Consider the following 24,888-nt stretch of genomic DNA (forward strand, 5'->3'; position numbering starts at 1 on the left):
CCTCATTTGCAATGGTGTGGGGTTATTTAGCACTGAGCATGCTAACAGTGCCCACTGGTTTACTGATATAACACGGACAAAGCGGGACAATTGATTGTTTTTACAGATTGCCTCTCACAGTGGACAAGCACCTACCATGAAAATTTCAAACCCGCCCATCATATCTAAGTGGGAGAACTTAACGCAGGATGTTCAAATACTTATTTTCCTCACTGTATGCAGGTAGCCCCTGGGATACAAACGAGTTTCGGTCCACGCTGGCGACGTAACCCGAATTTCCGCGTAAATCGGAATTAACCCTTTAAGTACCCATAAATACCCCCAAATCACAAAATAACTATCCAAAAACATACATTATATGTCATTGTACTTTCCGCTCCAAAACGTTGTAGCTAAGTGCTAGCTAGACCGGCAAGCTAAGCTCCGAAACGATGATGGCAGACGTCCGTGTGGTTTGCTGACTTTGTTCAGCTGTTCATGACATCAAGAATTGCACAATGAAACTAAAATAAAAATTAAATTAAATCAGTTTCATCTTCAATAACAGTAAATCAAATATGTGTTTATAACTAGCTGCTGATACAGCAATAACAATCCATATAAACGATTAGCCTGTATCAGTTAGAGTCCCGGCTCATTTTCAGCGGTACTTTTCTCCATTTATACCCACTTTGAGAGGAACCAAAGCCCGCTACAAACCTCCAGAAGAATTTTAAACTGCTTGAAATTATATCTAAATATCTATAAAATGATTGCAGCGCAAACAATTTTTTAACAGTATAAACCAGCATAAACAACTGACACCATTTTTAGCCATTGGTAATAAAAACGGGGGGCTGGCTGACCTCAGATTGACGTATAAAAGAAATGAATACATCTAAAAAACAACAGCAGCACAAACAAAACTTTTTACAGCACAAACGTAGCACAAACGATGGACATTATTTTTATATAAATTAGTGTCTGAGAGGGGGCCAACTTCACATAAGGCTATGTCTACACTGGATGCATGTCACTGTCAGTGCGCAACTTGAGACCAAATTTGAAAGGGGATGAAATTTCACTTTTTGATTGGCGGCAAATGGAGTCTATGTGTTCCTTCTTATTCCAAAACAGAATCAAATTGAAGTACTGTATATCCTCAAAATGTGATTATGAATCATTGTTTGTTTCATTCTAATCTGCGAATCAATGATGAACCTTTCTTGTACAAAGCCAATCTCCCAAATCCAGCTAGGAAAAGCTCCGACTCTAATTCACATTTTCCAATTTGATTTATTATAATCATTTTAATGACTCAAGGTCAAGCGTTGTATGAAATTAAGGATGGTTAAAAAGTATTGAAACCAGAAGAAAAAAATGGAGTTGACTTTTGCTTCGTCCTTTTCTAATATCTGCGTGTCCGTAGCTTTTGCTAATGGAGAACTCTGTCTGTCGAAGGTGACGTCATTAAGGTGAATAAGGCTTTCAGCGGCCGCGTCAGGCTGCCAGGATATGCTGCCAATCCCCTCAACGCTACCATGGAGATCTCTGGCCTGCGCTCCAACGACTCGGGCACTTACCACTGTCAGGTTGTCAAGGGCAACGACTACGAGAGAGACGCCGTGCCCCTGGTGGTCTACGGTAAGCTTAGCGGCGTGCGAGAAAAGATGCAATGGTTGCTACAGTCAGACAAAACAATGGCTTCCATTATCTATATTATCATTTTTGGGGGGTTAAATTTCACTGGCTTATTGATGTGCTGCTGTTACAGTGAAATAGTTTAACCTTTTCATGCATGAATGATGATTAAATTTTTTTCTGAAAAGTTTTTATTCCACTCATGTAGAACAGGGGTCTCGAACTTGTGGCCAGCATCGAGTGTATTTGTTGAGCTAAACGAAATGTTTGAATAGAGTTTGACCAAAGTCTGAATAAGTTTTATGTGTATTTTGCATAGCTATTTTGATTGGGAATGCCAGTTCTCTTTGCATAGTTGTTTAACTGTGTGAGAATAGGGCCTCATTAATACAGATCAAAGCGCTTTTCTTTTTGTGAACATTTTTTTTCTTTTTTGACGGATAGGAATATTATTTTTGTTCTGCATTCACTAAATGATACTTATGTTTGTTGTGAAGGAGTTGCCGAAGCTTATGCCAATAAATGGCGCGGTCCAATGAATGCCTGTATCCACTCGCCTTTCTCTGCCTCATAGCTCTCAATGTGCAAAAAACAGCGTCACTGTAATCTGTTTGAGGCAATGCATGAGCGGGTCATTCCGCGCATACGTTAAATGTGCAAATATTTAAACTAGGGCTGTCAAAATTATCGCGTTAACGGGCAGTAATTCATTTTTTTAATGAATCACGTTAAAATATTTGACGCAATTAACACACATGCCCCGTTCAAATGAAAAAGAAGTGAAATGTGTACTTTTTGTGTTTTTGGGAGTTTTGTCGCCCTCTGCTGGCGCTTGGGTGCAGCTGATTTTATAAACTTCAGCACCCATGAGCATTGTGTAAGTAATTATTGGCATCAACAATGGCGGGCTACTAGTTTATTTTTTTGATAGAAAATTTTACAAATCTTATTAAAACAAAAACATTAAGAGGGGTTTTAATATAAAATTTCTATAACTTGTACTAACATTTATCTTTTAAGAACTACAAGTCTTTCTATCCATGGATCGCTTTAACAGAATGTTAATAATGGTAATGCCATCTTGTTGATTTATTGTTATAATAAACAAATACAGTACTTATGTACCGTATGTTGAATGTATATATCCATCTTGTGTCTTATCTTTCCATTCCAACAATAATTTACAGAAATATATGTCATATTTTATAGATGGTTTGAATTGCGATTAATTGCGATTAATTACGATTAATTAATTTTTAAGCTGTAATTAACTCAATTAAAAATTTTAATCGTTTGACACCCCTAATTTTACGTGATTAATTAAAAAATTAATTACCACCCGATAAATTTGAAAGCACAAAAAAAAAAAAAAAAAACCAAAAAAAAGCATCTGTGTGTGGCAAAGACGCCATTTTATGTTATTAGTTTATTAGTTTGCTAGAGTTGTCAAATATGGATAATAATTAAATAATAGTTTTGAAAAAAACTGCTGATGGTGGCTCAGTGAACACATGATGTGGTTTGTTCTCAGATGAACAACAATTTGAGGAAGGAATTTTGATATTAAAGTTGAAGGAAGAAAAGAGGCAAAGACCGAGTCACAGCCAGAAAGTGTTGATGACAGTGTTGATTTCTATTCACTATTCCCCCCTCCCAATTAAAGTCTGTCACAGTCACATCCATTTATCCTGTTATCCTATCCTATCCTATCCTATCCTATCCTATCCTATCCTATCCTATCCTATTATACCTGTTCATGTGCCCCTTTTGATCAATTGAGCACCAGTGTTGTTTTTTTGCAGCCATTTTAATTTTCGTCTTTGTTTTCGTCTTGTGGACGATAATACTTATTAGTCTTAGTCATATTTTAGTCATTTCAAAATGTGTTTGTTTCCGTTTGGTTTTTGTTGACGAAAACTCGGACTAATTTCGTCTAGTTTTAGTCGACGATAAATCAATATTTTCGTCTGTACAATTCAAAGGTTTCAGTCCAAAAATAAGTAAGATACGGTTTCCAATGAACATTGACTGACGAGCACATATTGTAGCATCTACAAATCTATCACGTGATAGTCCACACTTGGAAGGAAAACAGTATGCTACATTATTTTCAATTCGTTATACCCGCCTGGATGCCACGAAGTGTATGTAAAAAAAAAGTTGACCGAGAGTTTAGGAGGACGCTCGCTGTTAGCAATAGCCTAACGCTAACGTGAACATCAATGCTATGCTAATGCTACGAGTTACATTTAGCACTCAGCACAGACCTTACTAGACTAAAACAACATTGCATATTCTCTGTTGCCGAGATAAGAAGACCAGTCCTACCGTGTGTGTCTGAAACAAGCAGTGGGGAAACTGGAGAGGACACTAGACTCGTGGGTGAGTTGGGGGGTCCCAGTACGTCACATGAGTGACACAACCAGGCAGGCTAACGGCACATAAAATGTCACACATTGTGAACATGCGACGAAAACTATGGCAGATTTTCGTCTCGTTTTCGTCTCGTCAAACGAAAACTGGCATTATTGTCGTTAAGTTTTAGTCTCCTAAGATACGTTTTAGCTCGTCATCCTCATGAAAAAAATGTTCGTCGACGAAATATTTTCAATATAGTATTCATTGACGAAAACAACACTCTTGAGCACCTGCCCCTCCAACGGTCTCTGCGCGTCCCTTGTGTGTACTGCCATTGTGTACGCCTTTTATGGAGATAACGCGTGAACATGACAAATTTGGACTGAAATGGCTGTTTTTGGATGGGAAAACTACAAAAAAGATCTTCAGCACCCCTTGAGTGACTTCCAGCGCCCCTGAGATGACATGACGTGAAATGCCCTCAAAATTAACTCATTGCCTGGTATTGACTACCTCTGACGGCCATAGACGTCCAATCCGTTTGAAGTGGGAGGGATGGCAGCAAATGAACGAATGTGCGAATGTTCATTTGCTGCCATCCCTCCCACTTCAAACGGATTGGACGTCTACAAAGGGTAAACTCATTCCAATTCCCAGCAAAAGCACGAAAAGAGCTCGTTTTACTCTTTTATGTAGAATATCATGGAATGATTTCCTGACCCATGTATCCATAATTGTTATATCGCCATATTTGTATCGCAAATCGTATCGTGAGAGAATGACTTAAGCTAATAATAAGTTATCCATGAAATGTCTTAGCACTTTTACCAAACTGTCAACCTCAGTACAGTTTGAATCCTTTGGCCAATTCTGCTTAATTAAGCATAATAATATTAATTCAGCAAATCAATCACATCACAATGACTGACTTGATTAATGGACTGCTTCCCTATCTATCCCGTTTTTCCTCATTTCAATTTCCACCTGAGTAATTGTGTAATTGTTTTTTAATGAAGGCATTCGGGCTGAATAGCAACGTCTGCTCGTCTGTGAAATTCCAACAGAACTAGAATGTTTGTTTCTGCGGTAACATAAATTGGATTTCGTGTGTTTTTGTACGCTTTTCTGCAGGTGTGGTGTTTCATTATCAAGCACCCAGCGCACGCTACGCCCTCTCCTTCGCAGACGCCCGGCGAGTCTGCCAAGAGAACTCGGCTCAGATGGCCACGTCGGCCCAGATGTGGGCCGCGTTCTACGACGGCTTCGCCAGCTGCGCGGCCGGCTGGCTAGACGATCAGACTGTCCGGTGAGGAGAGAAATAATGACTTGTCTGTTTTCCCCATGGCTGCTGTGCTTATTTTTCAGACACTAGCATTTTCTCTTAGTCAACTGTAAACACGTTATTATTCTTTAACACAGAAAAATGATCAATTATTTTTATTTTCCATAGCGTTTATTATAGGGCTGCAGCAATCGATTATTTAAGTAATCGATTAATCGATGAACTAGTTAGTTTGAATAATCGAGTAATCGGATAAGGAACAGAAAAAAATTGAAATACCTGAGATGAGCCTCAAACGGTATTTAAAAAAAAAAAAAGAGAGAATCTAAGCACAACAAAAGATTAATTGGCTGACTTACATAGCAAAAATCCACTAGCTTAAATGCTATAAAATGCTAAAGTTTTTTTTTTACAATGCTCTTAACAAATGGTTCAAACACATATTCCCACAAAAAAATTGGCTAAATATACCCATAAACAAATGCATTAAAAGAACATTAGCTCTAACAAAAACTTAGCTTATGTTGGTCTTAACAGGGAGCAGTTGGATTCAGCCATGTGAAATGAGTTATGTCATATTTACAGTTGCCACTAAAGGACAGTGTATCCACCCAAATTAATAAAACTAAATGCAAACACTTTCAAAACAAACCATTACAAGCTCACTTTAATTAAACGAATACTGAAGCAGCCAAATTATTAATTCGAATTTGTTCTCTAATCGAATTACTCCAGTTAACCGATTAATCGTTGCAGCACTAGATAAATCTATCGATTAGTTAGTTCGAATAATCGAGTAATCTGATTACAAACATAATTCCTTGCAGAATCAATTTTAGGCGATTTAAAACGAAAGAAACACGTGTTTATGCTTGCAGTAATGTTTATTTTGACTTGCTAAGGTTGCAATTTCAAAAGAGCATTACATATGAATACAAAATAAAATTCCAGAGTGTTTCACAAGAGCAATAAATGATTTTAAAACTAAATTAAAATACCTGAGCTTAGCCTCAAATGGTATAAAAACAAATAAATGAGAAACTAAGTACAACAAAAGAACAATGGGCTAACTTACATAGCAAAAATCCGCTATCTTAAATGCTATAAAATGCTAAAGTTTTTTTTTTTACTATGCTCTTAACAAATGGTTCACTTATTCCCACAAAAAAAATGGCTAAATATACCTATAAACAGTTACAAATGCATTAAAAGAACATTAGCTCAAACAAAAACTTGGCTTATGTTGGTCGTAACAGGGAGCAGCGGTATTCAGCCATGTGAAATGAATTATGTCATATTCACAGTTGCCACTAGAGGGCAGTGTATCCATCTAAATCAACAAAACTAAATGCAAACACTTTGAAAACAAACCATTATAACCTCACTTTAGCTAAACAAATACTTTAGCAGCAAAACTTAATTCGAATTTTTTTTCTAATCGAATTACTTTAGTTAATCATAATAATTTTGGGGAGATTTAAAATGAACGAAACAAGTGTTTGTGCTTGCAATAATGTTTATTTTGACTTGCTAAGATTGCACTTTCAAAAGAGCAAATTAAAATACCTGAGCTTAGCCTCAAACAGTATAAAAAAAATAATGAGGATCTAAGTACAACAAAACATCAATTGGCTAACTTATATAGCAAAAATCCGCTAGCTTAAATGCTATAAAATGCTAACTTTTTTTTTTATAATGCTATTAACAAATGGTTCAATCACAAATTCCCACATAAAATGGCTAAATATACCTATAAACTAAATTACAAATGAATTTAAAAAAAAAAAAAACATTAGCTCTAACAAAAACTTAGCTTATGTTGGTTTTAACAGGGAGCTGCTGGATTCAGCAAAGTGAAATGAGTTGTGTCATATTCACAGTTGCCACTAGAGGGCAGTGTATCCACCCAAATCAATAAAACTTAATGCAAACACTTTCAAAACAAACCATTATAAGCTCACTTTAATTAAACGAATACTGAAGCAGCAAAATTTAATTCGATTTTTTTTTTCTAATCGAATTACTCGAGTTAATTAATCGTTGTAGCACGAGATTAATCTATCCATTGATTAGTTCAAATAAATGAGTGATCGGATTACAAACATTTAATGCCTTAAAATTGTTTAGGAGATTTCAAACGAAAAAAACAAGTCTTTATGTTTGTAATAGTGTTTATTGTGACATGCTAAGATTGCACTTTAAAAAAACAAACTATAAAACCTATAAAAAATATGAATACAAAATAAAATTCCTAAATGCTTCAAGACAGCAATAAATGATTTAAAACTAAATTAAAAATACCTGAGCTTAGCCTCAAATGGTATAAAAACAAATAAATGAGGATCGAAGTACAAAAAAGAACAATTGGCTTACTTGCATGACAAAAGTCTGCTAGCTTAAATGCTATTAAATGCTAACGTTTTGATTTCAGTGCTCTTAACAAATCATTCAAACACATATTACTACAAAAAAAAAAGTGCTCTATTTACCTCATAACCCAATTTCTCATGCATAAACAAACATATTAGCTAAAACTAGGCATGTGCCGGTAGTAGATTCTGATGACAACATTGAGCTAAAATATCACAGTATCACGGTATTGCCATTCCAGCTCTTAAATGTGTTACTATGAGATATTTGGGTTGAAAAAAATAAAATAAAATAAAAATACACTTTTCACGAATTAATAGATTTTTTATTTTTCAAAACAAATTAGCAATTTGGAACATAAGTATGATGTTAAGTTAAAATAAATGTAAAAAAAAAAATACAAAAAAAATAACTGAAATATGCTACATAAAATTGAAATCAATGCAGTTTTTTAGGTGAGCCTAAACCCACAGCCACAGCTCAACATTATAACCATTAGAACAAAAATAATTAAAATTATTTTCCATAAAAAGCAGGAGAGTATGACTTGTATCATGTTTACTTTATATACACTCTTTTTCAACACAGACAGTTGCCAGAGAGGAAAAAAACACCACATTTTACCACCGCTAGACACACTAAACACGCTGGAGTTAACTCTAGTAGCTGGTGGGAAACGTTCATGACAGTGTTTACTAACCTTTAATTTTGTCTAAATGCAAGATCAAATTGGAGGTACTGCCTCCTCGGCAGCCATCCTCCGCAAACATGTTTTACACGTCGGTCGGCCCTCCTCCTCTAAGCCGCGGCCGTCTGTAACTTTTATATCGCCGAAGTCTTCCCATACCAGCGATTTCGTTTTCTTCGATGGTGGACAAATTTCAGGAGTTTCACCTCCTCCAGCCATCATGTAGCACAGCTGACTCATACTGACCAAGAGTCTGTGAGAGAAAAATGTTAAACCTTTGTTTATTTATTTATTTTTTTGTCTCTGCAGCTATTCTGTCCAATCAACTGAGTTAGACTGCTCTGGACATAAAGAGTACTCTGCTGGAGTGAGGAATTATGGGAAGATGGACCCCAAAGAGTTGTTTGACGTCTACTGCTTTGCAAAAGAACTGGACGGTAAAATGCATTGTCATAAACACACACATGCACACGCATGCTTTCATGTACTTTGCACCAAAAGTCACACATATACAGAGCCTCTAAAAGGACATCGACAGAAATAAAATAAATTTAAGTAATCTAGTACGCACCAGATTGTTTCGAGTGCACACCAGAAACTACCTCGTAAACATTAGCGTTATATAGAATTTATGCTAGCGGACTTTTGTAATGCAAGTTAGCCAATTGTTGCAAACATTAGCATTATATAGCATTTAAGCTAGCGAACCTTTGCTATGCAGGTTAGCTAATTGTTATGAACATTTGCATTATATAGCATTTAAGCTAGCAGCTAGCTACCATTTAAGATACTGGACCTTTGCCATGCAATTTAACCAATTGTTTTAAACATTTGCATTATACAGTGTAGCATTTAAGATTGCAGACTTTTGCTATGCAAGTTAGCCAATTGTTGTACACATTAGCATTATATAACATTTAAGCTAGCAGGCTTTTGCTATGCTAGTTAGCCAACTGTTGTAAACATTAGCATTATATAGCATTTAAACTAATGGGCTTTTGCCATGCAAGTTAGCCAATTGTTGTAAACATTTGCATTATATAGCATTTAGGATTGCAGACTTTTGCTATGCAAGTTAGCCAATTGTTGTACACATTAGCATTATATAACATTTAAGCTAGCAGACTTCTGCTATGCTAGTTAGCCAATTATGGTAAAAATTTGAATTATATAGCATTTAAGCTACTGGACCTTTGCCCTGTAAGTTAACCAATTGTTGTAAACATTTGCATTATATAGCATTTAAGCTAACAAGCTTTTGCTATGCTAGCTAGCCAACTGTTGTAAACATTAGTATTATATAGCATTTAAGCTAATGGACTTTCGCCATGCAAGTTAACCAATTGTTGTAAACATTAGAATTATATAGCATTTAAGCTAGCAGACTTTTGCTATGCTAGCTAGCCAACTGTTGTAAACATTAGCATTATATAGCATTTAAGCTAATGGACTTTTGGCATGCAAGTTAGCCAATTGTTGTAAACATTAGCATGATATAGCATTGAAGCTTGCTGACTTTTGCTATGCAAGTTAGCTAATTGCAGCAATGCAACAATTGGCTAACTTGCATAGCAAACGTCCGCATGCTTAAATGCTAAATCATGCTAATGTTTACCAGATACTTTCTGGTGCTCATGAGAAACAATCTGGTGCGCACTAGATTATTTCTGTCGATGTCCCTTTACGAGCGCCGTACACATACACACAGTATGCTCAAATACAACTATGATCAAAACATGTACAATTCCAACCACATGACTGCAGTGATGACATTCAGAACGAGTCTTGTTTATTTTTAGTCAATATACGCCTTCCTGCTACCGTTTGGCGTTGAACTCGTTGCTAAAAATAGCCTACTATTTATTGCTTCACCGGGGAGGATTGTTTTAAAAAAGTGTATATAAGAAACGTGTTTTTGTTCCTTCTTTAAACTGTCAAACATTTTGAATGCAGACTTGAAATGAGCTCGTACCTTTTGCCTGTCTTTTTATTCTATTTCCTGCCTGTAGGCGAGGTGTTTCACACTTCAGTTCCTGGCAGATTGTCGCTGTCTTCAGCATCAGACCGCTGCGTGTCCCTAGGCGGCCAGCTGGCCAACGTGGGGCAGCTTTATCTGGCCTGGAGGGCCGGCCTGGATAGCTGCGCCCCTGGTTGGCTCTCTGACGGCAGCGTCCGCTACCCGGTCAGCCTCCCTCGCCCGGATTGCGGCGGGAACAAGCCGGGAGTTCACACTGTCACGCCAAACATGACGAGTGACGACGCAACGGCGCTGTATGATGCATACTGCTATAGAGGTATCATGGGAGAATTTATATGACTGCTTTTAAAAGTGTCATTGATGGTACCATCCTTATGGATTCCATTGACGCATACAGTGGGGAGAACAAGTATTTGATACACTGCCAATGGGTTTTCCCATTGTCAGTGTATCAAATACTTGTTCTCCCCACTGTATGTAAGTCATTGCCATTGACGGACCATGGGCGTCTATGCCATTGACAGCCATGTACAGTGGTATGAAAAAGTATCTGAACCTTTTGGAATTTCACACATTTCTGCATAAAATCACCATCAAATGTGATCTGATCTTTGTCAAAATCACACAGATAAAAAAAACTGCCTTAACTAAAACCACCCAAACATTTATAGGTTTTCATATTTAAATTAGGGTAGTATGCAAAAAATGACAGAAGGGGGAAAAATAAGTAAGTGACGCGATATCAACAGGATATGACCCGGAAATGCCTGAAAATGAACAGAAATGGACCCGATATACCAACCATCACTGTAAAACTACATCGCAATCTCACCAGAAATTGCATTTTCTAGTTTTGAAAAGGTACTGCACAAGATGAATATTTGAACAGAAATGGTGGCGCAACATATATAGAATGATAACACAACAAGTTACAGGCATGTTTTTGTAATCTTGAGGGTAGAACAGCCTAATATGACTGCAGACATATATTGAAAGACTATAGTCAGTCGGCAAATAAACAAAAGTGTGTTTAAAACTTTGATTGTTTTTCAAATCTGTTTAATCGTATCGTCACTGTATGTTCTTATGGATTTCAATATTAACCCCTACAGGGACAATGGTCCCTACAGTAAACAGCTGTTCAAAAGTTGGCCCATAATACATTTAACCATTTGTAAAGGCAAGTGACTTTTTGGTCATTTAAAAAAAAACAATGTATTTAAGAAAAAAACTAAATTAATTGTTATTTTTTTTCAATGATTAATAATGATTCTATTTTTCTATACTTTTCTACATTTTGTATTTTTTTCTCTAATTATTTACAAATTTGTAAATGAATGTTTTAATAATTTTAATACATTTTAAAAAAATAAAAATTATATTTTAAAAAATCCTTAAAAAAACAAAACAAAAAAAGTAATAAAACACATTCTTTAAAAATAAAATAATTTGAACGATACAATATTAATCAAAACTATAAGTACGTAATACGGAACCCCTAAAGGGACATAGACAGAAATAAAGCAAATGTAAGCAATCTGGTGCGCACCAGATTGGTTCGCGTGGGCACCAGAATCTGGTAAACATTAGCATTATACAGCATTTAAGCTAGTGGACTTTTGCTATGCACGTTAGCCAATTGTTGCATTGTGACAATTGGCTAACTTGCATAGCAAGAGTCCGCTAGCATAAATGCTATTTAATGCAATTGGCTAACTTGCATAGCAAGAGTCCGCTAGCATAAATGCTATTTAATGCTAATGCTTACAACAATTGGCTAACTTGCATAGCAAAGGTCCGCAAGCTTAAATGCAATAGAATGCTAATGTTTACAACAACTGGCTAATTTGCATAGCAAAAGCCTGCTAGCTTAAATGCTAAATAATGCTAATGTTTACAACAATTGACTAACTTGCATAGCAAAGGTTCACAAGTTTAAATGAAATATAATGCTAATGTTTACAACAATTGGCTAACTTGCATAGCAAAAGTCCACTAGCTTAAATGCTATCTAATGCTAATGTTTACAACAATTGGCTAACTTGCCTAGCAACAGTCCGCTAGCTTAAATGCTATATAATGCTAATGTTTCTGGTGTGCACCAAAAGTTTTTGTTTTTTTTTCATATCATTTACAGTTACTCATTGCATGTCATTGACGGCAATAGACGTCAAATTCATTTAAACTGTGAAAACTGGCTGTGAATTTTCATCTTTCACTACCATAGATGGCGCTAAACGTCCAATCCATTTTGAATTGGGGGTTTAAACGACACCAATGCCGGCAAGTGGCAGGCAATTAGTTAAATGAGTGCCCTGTAAGGTTTTTTTTTTTTTAAATCATAAAAAAGTAACATTTATCTTACCAAAATTACCAAAAACACATTTTTAAAGGTTGCTGGAACAGATAATTGGCATTTCTTGTCATATCAACGGGGACGCATGTTTTAAGTTGCTAATAGTACGAGTTATGACCAAGGTTACAGAACAAATTAAACCACTATTTCAAGGTACCGCTGTATTTATTCATCTTTTAGTTTGTGTTCGGCAACATTATGTTCTACAAGTGCTTGCTCCTGAAATACTGTTGGTACACAGCAATGGAACATAATGAGTCATTTAAAATGTCCTTGACAGGCATAAAACTATCACTTGTCGCGGGCGTAGCAGCTGTGGAAACCTCCGATTCGGTCTCTAATAATGACAGTATGGCCAGTGTTGTAGCTATGGCAACAGTAAATCCTGAGCTAGATCTTTACACTTTCATGCAGTTGGATTGACACAAGGAAAGAAATGATTAACTTCATCTTTTTTTTTGTCTACTACTGGTTGAAAATCATATATTTTGTTTTAAATCTTCATTTCTGTAGGTAAGGTGGAGAACACAGACACCATTTCTCAAATCTACACTTCCCTGTGGAAGCCCTGGAGCTACCTCACTGACTCCAGTACAACAACTGCGGCAACAGAGAACCCACCAAGCATTAAAGGTTTACTACGTTTATCTATCTATGATCATGTTTCGCTGCCATTGACGGCGATATCATTTTTCTCGACTAAGTCTGTCCTCTTGGTCAGCAGTAACAGCTAGCTTAAGAGCTAGCTTCTACTCTTAAGAACAGTGGTGGGTATGCTGCAAAAATACACCTCCTTTAAACCAGTTAAATTCCCTTGTTTTAGTGTGAATCTACCAAAAATAAGTGAAATTCTCTTAGATTTCTTGAAGTAAGAACTATAGCTAGCTGAAATTAAGCTTAACAGACTTATTTTAAGCAATAAATTAGTATATTTAATCCATGAAAAAAAAGCTTTGAAATGTCAAATGTTCTTAATTCAAGAATAGATATTGTTCAAAACATTATTGGAAAGAATATTTTTCTCAGTTCTCCCACTAACAAATGATGGGTGGGTTTGAAATTTTCACGGTAAATGCTTGTCCACTGTGAGAGACAAATCTAAAGAAAAAAAATTCCAGAAATCACAGTGTGTTTTTATTTAACAATTTATTATTTATTATACTGCTGCAAATAAGTATTTGAATTCCTTTCTATTGGCTAGAATTGTGAGCCTCAAAGATCTGTTAGTCGCCTTTAAAAAGTCCAACGAATAAGTGAAGTGGAGGTGGACTTTTTGAGTCTGACTTTTTGACCTGTTTGAGTCAGTCAGCTGCATATAAACACCTGTCCACTCCATACAATCAGGAAGACTCAAATTCCTAACATGGTCAAGACCAAAGAGCTGTCCAAAGACACCAGAGATAGAACTGCAGACCTCTACAAGGCTGGACAGCGTTACGGGGCAATTGCCAAGCAGCTTGTTAATGTAAGATCCAGTGTTGGAGCAATTATTAGAAAATGGATGAAACTAAACATGACGGTCAATCGTCCTCGGACTGGGCCCCATGAGAGATCTACCTAGTAGGGTCTCAGTGATGCTAAGAATGGTCAGGAATCAGCCAAGAACTACACAGGAGGAGCTGGTCAATGACCTGAAAGGAGCTGGGACCACCATTTCCAAGGTTACTGCTGGTTATACACTAAAACGTCCTAGTTTAAAATCATGCATGGCACGGAAGGTTCTCCTGCTTAAACCAGCACAGGGGCTGTTTTAAGTTTGCCAATGACCATTTGGATGATCCAGAGGAGTCATGGGAGAAAGTCATGTGGTCATATGAGATCAAAATGGAACTTTTTGGTCTTTCTCATAGTGTTTGGAGTCAGAAAAATGAAGAGTGCCATCCCAAGAACACCATCCCTACTGTGAAGCATGTGGAAAGTAGCCTCATGCTTTGGGGGTGTTTTTAAGCAAATAACACTGGATGACTGCAATGTATTCAGGAGAGGAGGACAAAGGCCATGTACTGTTAGATTTTGGGGAGTAACCTTCTTCCCTCAATTAGAGCATTGAAAATAGGTCGTGACTGGGTCTTGGAATAGAGTAGTGTAGAGGAGCCAGACATTTTACACAAGTAGGAGTAACTGTAAATTTATAGTGTCTTAATCAGATAATTTTTCTTAAATCTAATCTGAAGGAATAGTAACACCTAAAAATAAATAATTCAATCATCATTAAATAAGCTACTTAATACAAGTGGAGTTGCAATTTACCCTTACCAAAGGGACACCGTGTAAGGAGGCTCATTTTTCAAATTTTTTTTTTTAAAAACCTAAATATCCTTCCATTTTGTGATCAACAGGAGATCGTGACCAGTCTCCATCCAACTGGACCGGATTGGTGGACCTTGAAGAGGAAGAGACCCTTTTTAACATCAATGCTTGTAAGCCAACTAAACAACATCTTGCTGAAACTCCAAACGACAACGTTAACACACTCTGGGGGTGTTATAATTTATCAAATAAGTGATAAATCGCGATACTTTGTAGCCCAAAAGTTTATCGATATGCGCCCACCAAAAATCTTTAAAATTTTAAATACAGTGCCTTGCAAAAGTATTCGGCCCCCTTGAACCTTGCAACCTTTCGCCACATTTCAGGTTTCAAACATAAAGATATAAAATTTTAATTTTTTGTCAAGAATCAACAACAAGTGGGACACAATCGTGAAGTGGAACAAAATTTATTGGATAATTTAAACTTTTTTAACTAATAAAAAACTGAAAAGTGGGGCGTGCAATATTATTCGGCCCCCTTGCGTTAATACTTTGTACCTCCACCTTTTGCTCCAATTACAGCTGCAAGTCACTTGGGGTATGTTTCTATCAGTTTTGCGCATAGAGAGACTGACATTCTTGCCCATTCTTCCTTGCAAAACAGCTCGAGCTCAGTGAGGTTGGATGGAGAGTGTTTGTGAACAGCAGTCTTTAGCTCTTTCCACAGATTCTCGATTGGATTCAGGTCTGGACTTTGACTTTGCCATTCTAACACCTGGATACGTTTATTTTTTAACCATTCCATTGTAGATTTGGCTTTATGTTTTGGATCATTGTCCTGTTGGAAGATAAATCTCCGTCCCAGTCTCAGGTCTTGTGCAGATACCAACAGGTTTTCTTCCAGAATGTTCCTGTATTTGGCTGCATCCATCTTCCCGTCAATTTTAACCATCTTCCCTGTCCCTGCTGAAGAAAAGCAGGCCCAAACCATGATGCTGCCACCACCATGTTTGACAGTGGGGATGGTGTGTTCAGGGTGATGAGCTGTGTTGCTTTTATGCCAAACATATCGTTTTTGCATTGTGGCCAAAAAGTTCCATTTTGGTTTCATCTGACCAGAGCACCTTCTTCCACATGTTTGGTGTGTCTCCCAGGTGGCTTGTGGCAAACTTTAAACGAGACTTTTTATGGATATCTTTGAGAAATGGCTTTCTTCTTGCCACTCTTCCATAAAGGCCAGATTTGTGCAGTGTACAACTGAGTTGTCCTATGGACAGACTCTCCCACCTCAGCTGTAGATCTCTGCAGTGCATCCAGAGTAATCATGGGCCTTTTGGCTGCATCTCTGATCAGTTTTCTCCTTGTTTGAGAAGAAAGTTTGGAAGGACGGCCGGGTCTTGGTAGATTTGCAGTGGTCTGATGCTCCTTCCATTTCAATATGATGGCTTGCACAGTGCTCCTTGAGATGTTTAAAGCTTGGGAAATCTTTTTGTATCCAAATCCGGCTTTAAACTTCTCCACAACAGTATCTCGGACCTGCCTGGTGTGTTCCTTGGTTTTCATAATGCTCTCTGCACTTTAAACAGAACCCTGAGACTATCACAGAGCAGGTGCATTTATACGGAGACTTGATTACACACAGGTGGATTCTATTTATCATCATCGGTCATTTAGGACAACATTGGATCATTCAGAGATCCTCACTGAACTTCTGGAGTGAGTTTGCTGCACTGAAAGTAAAGGGGCCGAATAATATTGCACGCCCTACTTTTCAGTTTTTTATTTGTTAAAAAAGTTTAAATTGTCCAATAAAAGTTGTTCCACTTCACGATTGTGTCTCACTTGTTGTTGATTCTTGACAAAAAAATTAAATTTCATATCTTTATGTTTGAAGCCTGAAATGTGGCGAAAGGTTGCAAGATTCAAGGGGGCCGAATACTTTTGCAAGGCACTGTAGGTGTCACAAGAAAAATGAGCCAAAAGTTTGCTACCAAAATCTTCCATTAGAATAGTTTCTACGTGAGCTCACTGGCTGCCATTGACGGAGCTAGACATCCAATTCATTTTGACTGGATTGGACGTCTAGCGCCATCAATGGCACTGAAACCAGAGCGTTCGCAGGCAGTCTTTAGTGAAATGCCCCAAAATTAACTTGGCATTAAAGTGCGTACGATAGGATAAAAAAAAGTCTTAAATAGCATTATTATGTACATTACAGTAATATTTTCAGACGATTCGACTATATACAACAATTTGGCAGTTGACGAGAAATTAAGTCTTTTAATCCGCCGTTTAGCCACGCCTACCATTATAAGGCTCTAGCGTCCTCAACAGGAGGATGACCTCGGCAGGGCCATGGTGTCATCTGATTCAGAATTCAGCCCATTGAGGGGGAATTATTCAGAACAAGGAAAATGCGACCAAGAGAGCCGCAAAATGTCATTGTTTCAGTCTCTCTACTCTAATATTTTTACAGGATATTTATTTCATAGTATTTTTTCCCCAATAGCAAAAATAAATGGTATGGTCATGACAAATATCATTCTTGTGCTAAATGGAATATTAAATAATAAAAATGCATTTATTCAGTACGATATGGCAAAATTCCCCCATAATGGTCAAAACTGTCGACTTCACCTTTACTGTCGCACCTCCTGAACAATATTTTATGCCACCGTAGTTAGTCAGGCTTTTGTCATTTCCCTGCCCCAGCTTCAGAGAATTTAAACAAACCGAGAGGCGTGACAGCTAGCTGACATGCTAACCCGAACCGTGTGATGTTTCAAAGTCTTCGAAGTGAAAAATAACACAAAACTAGCCCGGAACATTTCACACTGCGGCGGTGTTGTCGATTGTCTTCACCGATTGGCAACCCGCCCGGCGGCAAGCAAGTTACAGCTCGTCGTTCCCCTGCTGTGGGCAGAGGGCTCATCTGCAGGGAAGCAGCTGGACAGTGATCGCCAGACAAACACTCAAACACACTTCGTGAACGCTGTATTCGCAGCCATTTTTAACACAAAGTTGCAATTTCTGATGGGGTTGAAAATTTGACAGAAGAGGGCAATAAGCCGAGTACAGCACTCTACCGGCGGGGGGTAGTGCGACAAGACGCCGGTCGTCGGCTGAGTTGTGTTCTCGGTGGACGAGGAGCATTGTCAGCCACAAAATACAAGCCACCTCCATATTAAAATGTGTGTCATAATCCCAGTATTTGACATAATACAAAACACAATGTTTACTCACTTCCTCGTAAGTCCAATGGTCCCACAGTTGTCACACACTTGTCTTGGCCGATCTCGGGGTGAACAGAAACTTTCTGAAACACAAAAAGGCTCACACGCCTCTCCCTGGTGCAGCTACAAAAGCCTGCAGCCGTTTGGTGTGATGCAAAAAAATAAACAAATTAATCCGCAAAATCAGTCGAATCCGCAGTCCATCTGCATGCTATAAAGCAATGCTGTATTGTGAGACGCTGATCCGGTTGACGTCACATTCGCATTCGTCCTCAACCCGAGACTGAAGCCTGAAGTCACTCATTTTCATGGCTTGGTGTTACACGAAATTTCCCGGTTCGCGGTGAGTCAGTAACAGGCACACTTTTGCAAAATAGACAATGTTTATTTATGACAATTGCAGAATTAATGTTTATTGATAACAATCCCACACAAAAGCAATTAATACAGACATCAAATCACGCATAACATGTAATAACGATAACGCTAGATCTAGATTGTCACTTCTAATATCCCCGCGCTACCGTCTAAGCACAAATATTCCTCTAAGAATAAAAAGAACTCTTACCGTGACAAAAGGGCGGAGCGCCAACGCTCCGATCAGAGTCAGAAGAAGTATAGAGCCAAGGGATTCGTACGTCATTCTATGGCGGACTCCGATCAGGGCCCTGGCTCTCCGCCCTTTTGTCACGGTAAGAGCTCTTTTTATTCTTAGAGGAATATTTGTTCTTAGACGGTATCACGGGGATTTAGAAGTGACAATCTGGATCTAGCGTTATTGTTATCACATGTTATGCTTGATTTGATCTCTGTATTGCTTGCTTTTATGTGGGATTGTAATCAATAAACATCATTAATTCTGCAATTGTCATAAATAAACCTTGTCTATTTTGCAAAAGTGTGCCTGTTACTGACTCACCGCGATCCCGGAAATTTCTTGTAACATGTGGGATTCAAAAATTGAATATCTAAAACGTGTGGTGGTCCTTGCCCACACTCCCCTCTGCTGGCTTTTATTGTTATGACACTTCCTGTTTTGAATAATGGTATCAGCTTTAACCTGGCTCACCTCGGAGTGCACCTGCAGCTCATCATTAATCAACACTGCTTATAAGGAGCGGCCCGGGCAGCAAGCAGGTGCCAGATGATTCTGCCAGTCACCATTGGACACTCACCCAGCCAGGCCTCCTGACAGAACAACGCCGCCTGCCACAGTCACAACCTGGATCATCAACCCTTCCAGCCACTCCACACCTTGCATGTCTTTAATAAATACCATTTCACTCTACTTCAGCTTCCGGGTCGCACTTTGGTCCGCATCGCCTTCGCCTAGCCTGCCCTAACATAATCATCTGGCCTTACAAAATGGACCAAGCGACCGCCAATGGCTTTCAGGAGGCCCTTGGACACCAAGGGCACATGCTGGGTAATCATGAACAGATGCTACATAGCTTTGCAGAGACGCTGCGGACAATTTCTATGGACCTGCAGCAGGTCAAGACGCAACTCTCGCAGCCTCCCAGGGCCGGACCTAACGTGCCCGTGAGTAAATTTAATGGTGGGCCATCACCCCCACTTCAGCCAGACGTATTTATACCGACTCCTGAGTGTTATACTGGGGAGTTGGGTTCATGTGGTCGTTTTTTGCTTAATTGCAACCTCGTGTTTGATTTACAGCCTTCTAGTTATGCCTCTGATGCTGCTAAGGTTGCTTTTTGTATTAACCTGCTGAGAGGGAAGGCTGGTCAATGGGCAACCGCACTTTGGGAGAGGAATTCTCCAGTGCTGAGCTCTTTCGACGCATTTTCTGGAGAACTACGCAAGGTATTTGATCACCCTGTCCGTGGGAGAGAAGCCAGAAACCGCCTGTTTTCCCTCCAGCAGGGTTCCAAATCAGTGGCGGATTTCTCTATTGCTTTTCGTATTCTCGCTGCAGAAAGTGGCTGGGGTGAGCTGGCTTTGATATCTGTCTTTTTGCGTAATTTAGCAGATGAAATAAAGGATGAACTGGCCACACGGGATGAGCCTTCCACTCTGGAGGAGCTAATTTCCTTAGCAATAAAGATAGATAATCGCATCAGAGAACGTAAGAGGGAGAAAGCTGTCAAGTCACGTCTGTTTCCACCACTCCTGTCACCCTCTGCCGATAACATCAAACCATCCCCCAGTGACACTCGGCAACCAACAACCCCTCTTCAGTTGGAAGAACCCATGGAACTTGGGCAAATCGGACACCCTACAATCACCTGCCCTGCACAGCCAAAAGACCGGGCTCACCGGATAAAACGGAGTACCCTGGTGAGCCAAACCTCCTCCGAATCCTGCCCGCAGTCGCGACTCATACTCCCTGCTAGTATCTCTCATGGTCTGGACTCTAGGCCACTTCAGGTATTTATTGATTCTGGTGCTGATGACAGTTTTATGGATGAAGGTTTTGCAAATCAAGCTAAAATCCCTCTCGAACCCCTCAAGACCCCCAAAGTAGTAGAAGCAGTGGATGGTAGAAAACTGTTTTCTGTAACTCATCGCACCATTCCTCTCATGCTCAAGGTTTCGGGAAATCATCATGAGTCAATACAATTGTTTATTATCTCCTCTCCAGTAGCACATGTCATCCTTGGTCTCCCCTGGCTCAAACTTCACAACCCTAACATTAACTGGACAGCAGGGAAGATTGTGGGGTGGAGCAATCGCTGCCACCAGGAATGCCTTGGCTCAGCAAACGCATTTGGCAGAGCGGCCAAAGAGCCGGCCCATCCTCCAGAGCCTCCTGACCTCTCCAATGTGCCCCCTGAGTACCATGACTTGGCAACAGTGTTCAGTGAGGACCTCGCCCACACTCTGCCTCCCCATCGCCCCTATGATTGTGCCATTAATCTCCTACCGGGGGCTCCCCTTCCGACAAGCAGACTTTACAACATATCCGGTCCCGAGAGGACTGCTATGGAAGACTACATCAGAGACTCCTTGGCTTCTGGTATCATCCGTCCCTCTTCCTCCCCTGTCGGCGCAGGTTTCTTCTTCGTGGGCAAGAAGGATGGCGGCCTGCGGCCATGCATTGATTACCACAGCCTAAACCAGATAACAATAAAAGATAAGTACCCTTTGCCTCTAATTGACCCTTCTTTTGAGCCCTTCAGTCACGCCAGGTTGTTCACAAAGCTGGATCTCCGAACTGCATATCATCTCGTCCGAATCCGTGAGGGGGATGAGTGGAAGACGGCATTCAACACTCCCCTTGGTCATTTTGAATATTTAGTAATGCCCTTTGGTCTCACAAATGCTCCTGCTGTTTTCCAACGACTCATGAATGATATCTTTCGTGATATTCTTAACCGTTTTGTGTTTATCTACCTAGATGACATACTTGTGTTTTCACGATCGTTAGAGGAACATCGGCATCATGTCAGGATGGTCTTGCAGAGGCTCCTGGAGAACAGGCTTTTTGTTAAACCGGTAAAGTGTGAATTCCATGTGTCCTCGGTTAGCTTTTTGGGTTACATAATCGCCCAGGGGCAACTCAAACCAGACCCAATAAAGATCAAGGCAGTCGTTGATTGGCCTACTCCCAATACCCGTAAGGACCTTCAGAGATTCTTGGGCTTCGCAAATTTCTATCGTCGCTTCATCCGGGACTACAGCAAAGTGGCTCTCCCGCTGACTCAGCTCACCTCCACCAAACACCCCTTTGCCTGGCCTGAAGCTGCTGGTAAGGCGTTTTCCCAGCTAAAGTCACTCTTCACCTCTGCCCCTATCCTCAAACACCCAGACACCTCACGCCAATTTGTGGTGGAGGTGGATGCGTCTGACACCGGTGTTGGGGCCATCTTGTCCCAGCGAGATCCCACCACCCAGAAGCTGCATCCATGTGCCTTTTTCTCCCGGCGGCTCAGCCCTGCTGAGAGGAACTATGATGTCGGAAACCGGGAACTGCTGGCGATTGTTCTGGCCCTGCAGGAATGGCGTCACTGGCTGGAAGGTGCTAAGATCCCATTCCTTATCTGGACAGATCACAAAAACCTCTCCTACATCCAATCCGCACAACGACTCAACCCCCGACAAGCACGCTGGTCACTGTTCCTTGCCAGGTTTAATTTTTCATTGTCATACCGCCCCGGTTCACGTAATGGAAAGGCTGATGCACTTTCACGGCTGCATTCACCATGTCAAAGCTCAGGTGACCCTGAACCCATTCTTCCCTCGTCCTGCATGGTTGGCGCTGCAAGATGGGAAATTACATCATTGGTCAGGGAAGCTCAGAAGGCTGATCCAGATCCAGGAAACGGTCCCCCGAATCGCTTATATGTCCCTTCTGTTGCACGATCTCAAGTCCTAGAATGGGGCCACTCGTCCAAGCTAACCTGCCACCCTGGTGTTCATAGGACCCTCAGTTTCCTTCGCCGATCATTCTGGTGGCCAGGCATGGCCAAAGATGCTCGTGACTTTGTCAAAGCCTGCGCGATCTGTGCTCGAGGGAAGGCCTCCCATCAGCCGCCTGCTGGTCTGTTATGCCCCCTCCCTGTTCCCAGTAGACCTTGGTCCCACATTGCTGTGGATTTTGTAACCGGTCTGCCTCCTTCTGAAGGTAATACAGTTATCCTTACCATTATCGATCGTTTTTCCAAGTCTGTCCACTATATTCCCCTTCCCAAACTACCCTCTGCTCTTGAAACCGCCAATCTCTTGGTCAAGCATGTTTTCAGGCTTCATGGCCTCCCTTTAGACATCGTTTCCGACCGTGGTCCCCAGTTCTCCTCGGTGGTATGGAAAGAGTTCTGCAAGGCAGTGGGAGCGACAGCTAGTCTCTCTTCGGGATACCATCCCCAGACCAACGGCCAGACGGAAAGGGCCAACCAGGACCTAGAGGCTGCTCTGCGTTGTGTCACCGCCCACCATCCTGTCTCCTGGAGCACTTTCCTCCCATGGGTTGAGTATGCACGTAATTCGCTCATCTGCTCGGCCACTGGTATGTCCCCTTTCATGGCGTGTAATGCTTTTGAGCCTCCATTGTTGCCGGAGCAGGAAAAGGAAATAGCTGTTCCTGCTGTGAAGGACCATGTCGGCAGAATTAGGGACATCTGGAAGTCTGTGAGGGCTGCCCTCGGTCGCACTGCCGAGAAAAACAAGAGACTGGCTGATCTCCATCGTTCGCCAGCTCCAGAATACAAGGTGGGACAGGAGGTCTGGTTGTCCGCCCGGGACCTCCCCCTGCAGGTGGAGTCACGCAAACTTGCCCCCCGCTTCGTGGGCCCCTACAAAATAACCAAGATCATCAACCCATCTGCCGTTCGGTTGGACCTCCCGACATCCATGAATGTACACCCCACCTTTCACGTTTCCCTTCTCAAGCCTGTTAGCTCCAGTGACCTGGGTCCTCCTGCCGTTGCACCTCCCCCGCCCCTTCTCATTGATGGCCACCCCGCGTTTGCAGTCTCAAAGATTCTGGATGTCCGTCCTCGGGGTCGTGGGTTCCAGTTTCTGGTGGACTGGGTGGGCTATGGCCCTGAGGAGAGGTCGTGGATCTCCCGTACTCTAATTCTGGACCCGTCCCTCTTGCGGGATTTCTACGCTGCCAACCCTGGGAAACCGGGCAGGCCGCCCGGTGGCGTCCGTTGAGAGGGGGGTACTGTGGTGGTCCTTGCCCACACTCCCCTCTGCTGGCTTTTATTGTTATGACACTTCCTGTTTTGAATAATGGTATCAGCTTTAACCTGGCTCACCTCGGAGTGCACCTGCAGCTCATCATTAATCAACACTGCTTATAAGGAGCGGCCCGGGCAGCAAGCAGGTGCCAGATGATTCTGCCAGTCACCATTGGACACTCACCCAGCCAGGCCTCCTGACAGAACAACGCCGCCTGCCACAGTCACAACCTGGATCATCAACCCTTCCAGCCACTCCACACCTTGCATGTCTTTAATAAATACCATTTCACTCTACTTCAGCTTCCGGGTCGCACTTTGGTCCGCATCGCCTTCGCCTAGCCTGCCCTAACAAAACGATCGCTTCCACACACATCCAAGCGGTCCATTTCATTCAGGAGCATAAAACACTGCGTCAAATATGAAGTAAACATGCTTTTTGGTGTCATACGCACTTTAGCTACCACTGATGGCCATAGACGTCCAATCCATTTGAAGTGGGAGGGATGGCAGCGAATGAGCTTCATTCGCTGCCATCCCTCCCACTTCAAATGGATTGGACGTCTACTAGTGATAAACTCATTAAAATTCACACCAGAAGGATGAAAAGCTTGTTTTTCTGTTTATTTGTTGTTTTGTCGAATGATTTGCTAACCCATGTATCGCCATAATGTGAGATCATCGTTATCGTAAACCCCGTATCGCAAATCCTATCGTACGTGTCTTCCCAGCCTCAGACCCGTGGTCATCAGAGTCCCCGCAGTCGTACGTCAGCCTTCAGATATTTCCGGGTCAAAGCATCGACTGGGGAGAACCGCTTGAGCCCGACTCGCCGGAGTTTCTACGACCTCCTGTCGTTCCAACTCCTGCAGAGAAGAAGGTAACTTTTTTTTCTTACTCCTTCATCTGCTGAGAGGATAATTAACAATCGATTAGATGAGGCAAGTGATTCTCAAAGTGAGAATGAATTTAAAGGGGAACTTTGAAGTAAGGTTGGCCAACCACGTTTTTGAATAATATCAATGGCTAAACAATTATAAGCATATTTTCATTATTTTTTTTAACGCAACCCTTCCAGATTCTTTGTTTAACCCATAGCAACGCCCTTG

General features: G+C 40.7%; 1 protein-coding gene across 1 annotated transcript in view; it reads left to right on the plus strand.

Moving 5' to 3' along the window:
- Nucleotides 1-24,888, plus strand: part of LOC130929360 (neurocan core protein-like) — a 128,442-nt gene that overhangs the window by 51,941 nt on the left and 51,613 nt on the right. The window contains exons 4-10 of the mRNA XM_057856458.1: nucleotides 1,441-1,623; nucleotides 5,110-5,284; nucleotides 8,628-8,755; nucleotides 10,328-10,612; nucleotides 13,166-13,285; nucleotides 14,992-15,072; nucleotides 24,511-24,659. Coding sequence (XP_057712441.1) covers nucleotides 1,441-1,623; nucleotides 5,110-5,284; nucleotides 8,628-8,755; nucleotides 10,328-10,612; nucleotides 13,166-13,285; nucleotides 14,992-15,072; nucleotides 24,511-24,659 — 1,121 coding nt within the window. The remainder of the gene's footprint in view (nucleotides 1-1,440; nucleotides 1,624-5,109; nucleotides 5,285-8,627; nucleotides 8,756-10,327; nucleotides 10,613-13,165; nucleotides 13,286-14,991; nucleotides 15,073-24,510; nucleotides 24,660-24,888) is intronic.

The sequence above is a fragment of the Corythoichthys intestinalis genome, chromosome 14 (genome assembly GCF_030265065.1).
Source record: "Corythoichthys intestinalis isolate RoL2023-P3 chromosome 14, ASM3026506v1, whole genome shotgun sequence".
NCBI lineage: Eukaryota > Metazoa > Chordata > Actinopteri > Syngnathiformes > Syngnathidae > Corythoichthys > Corythoichthys intestinalis.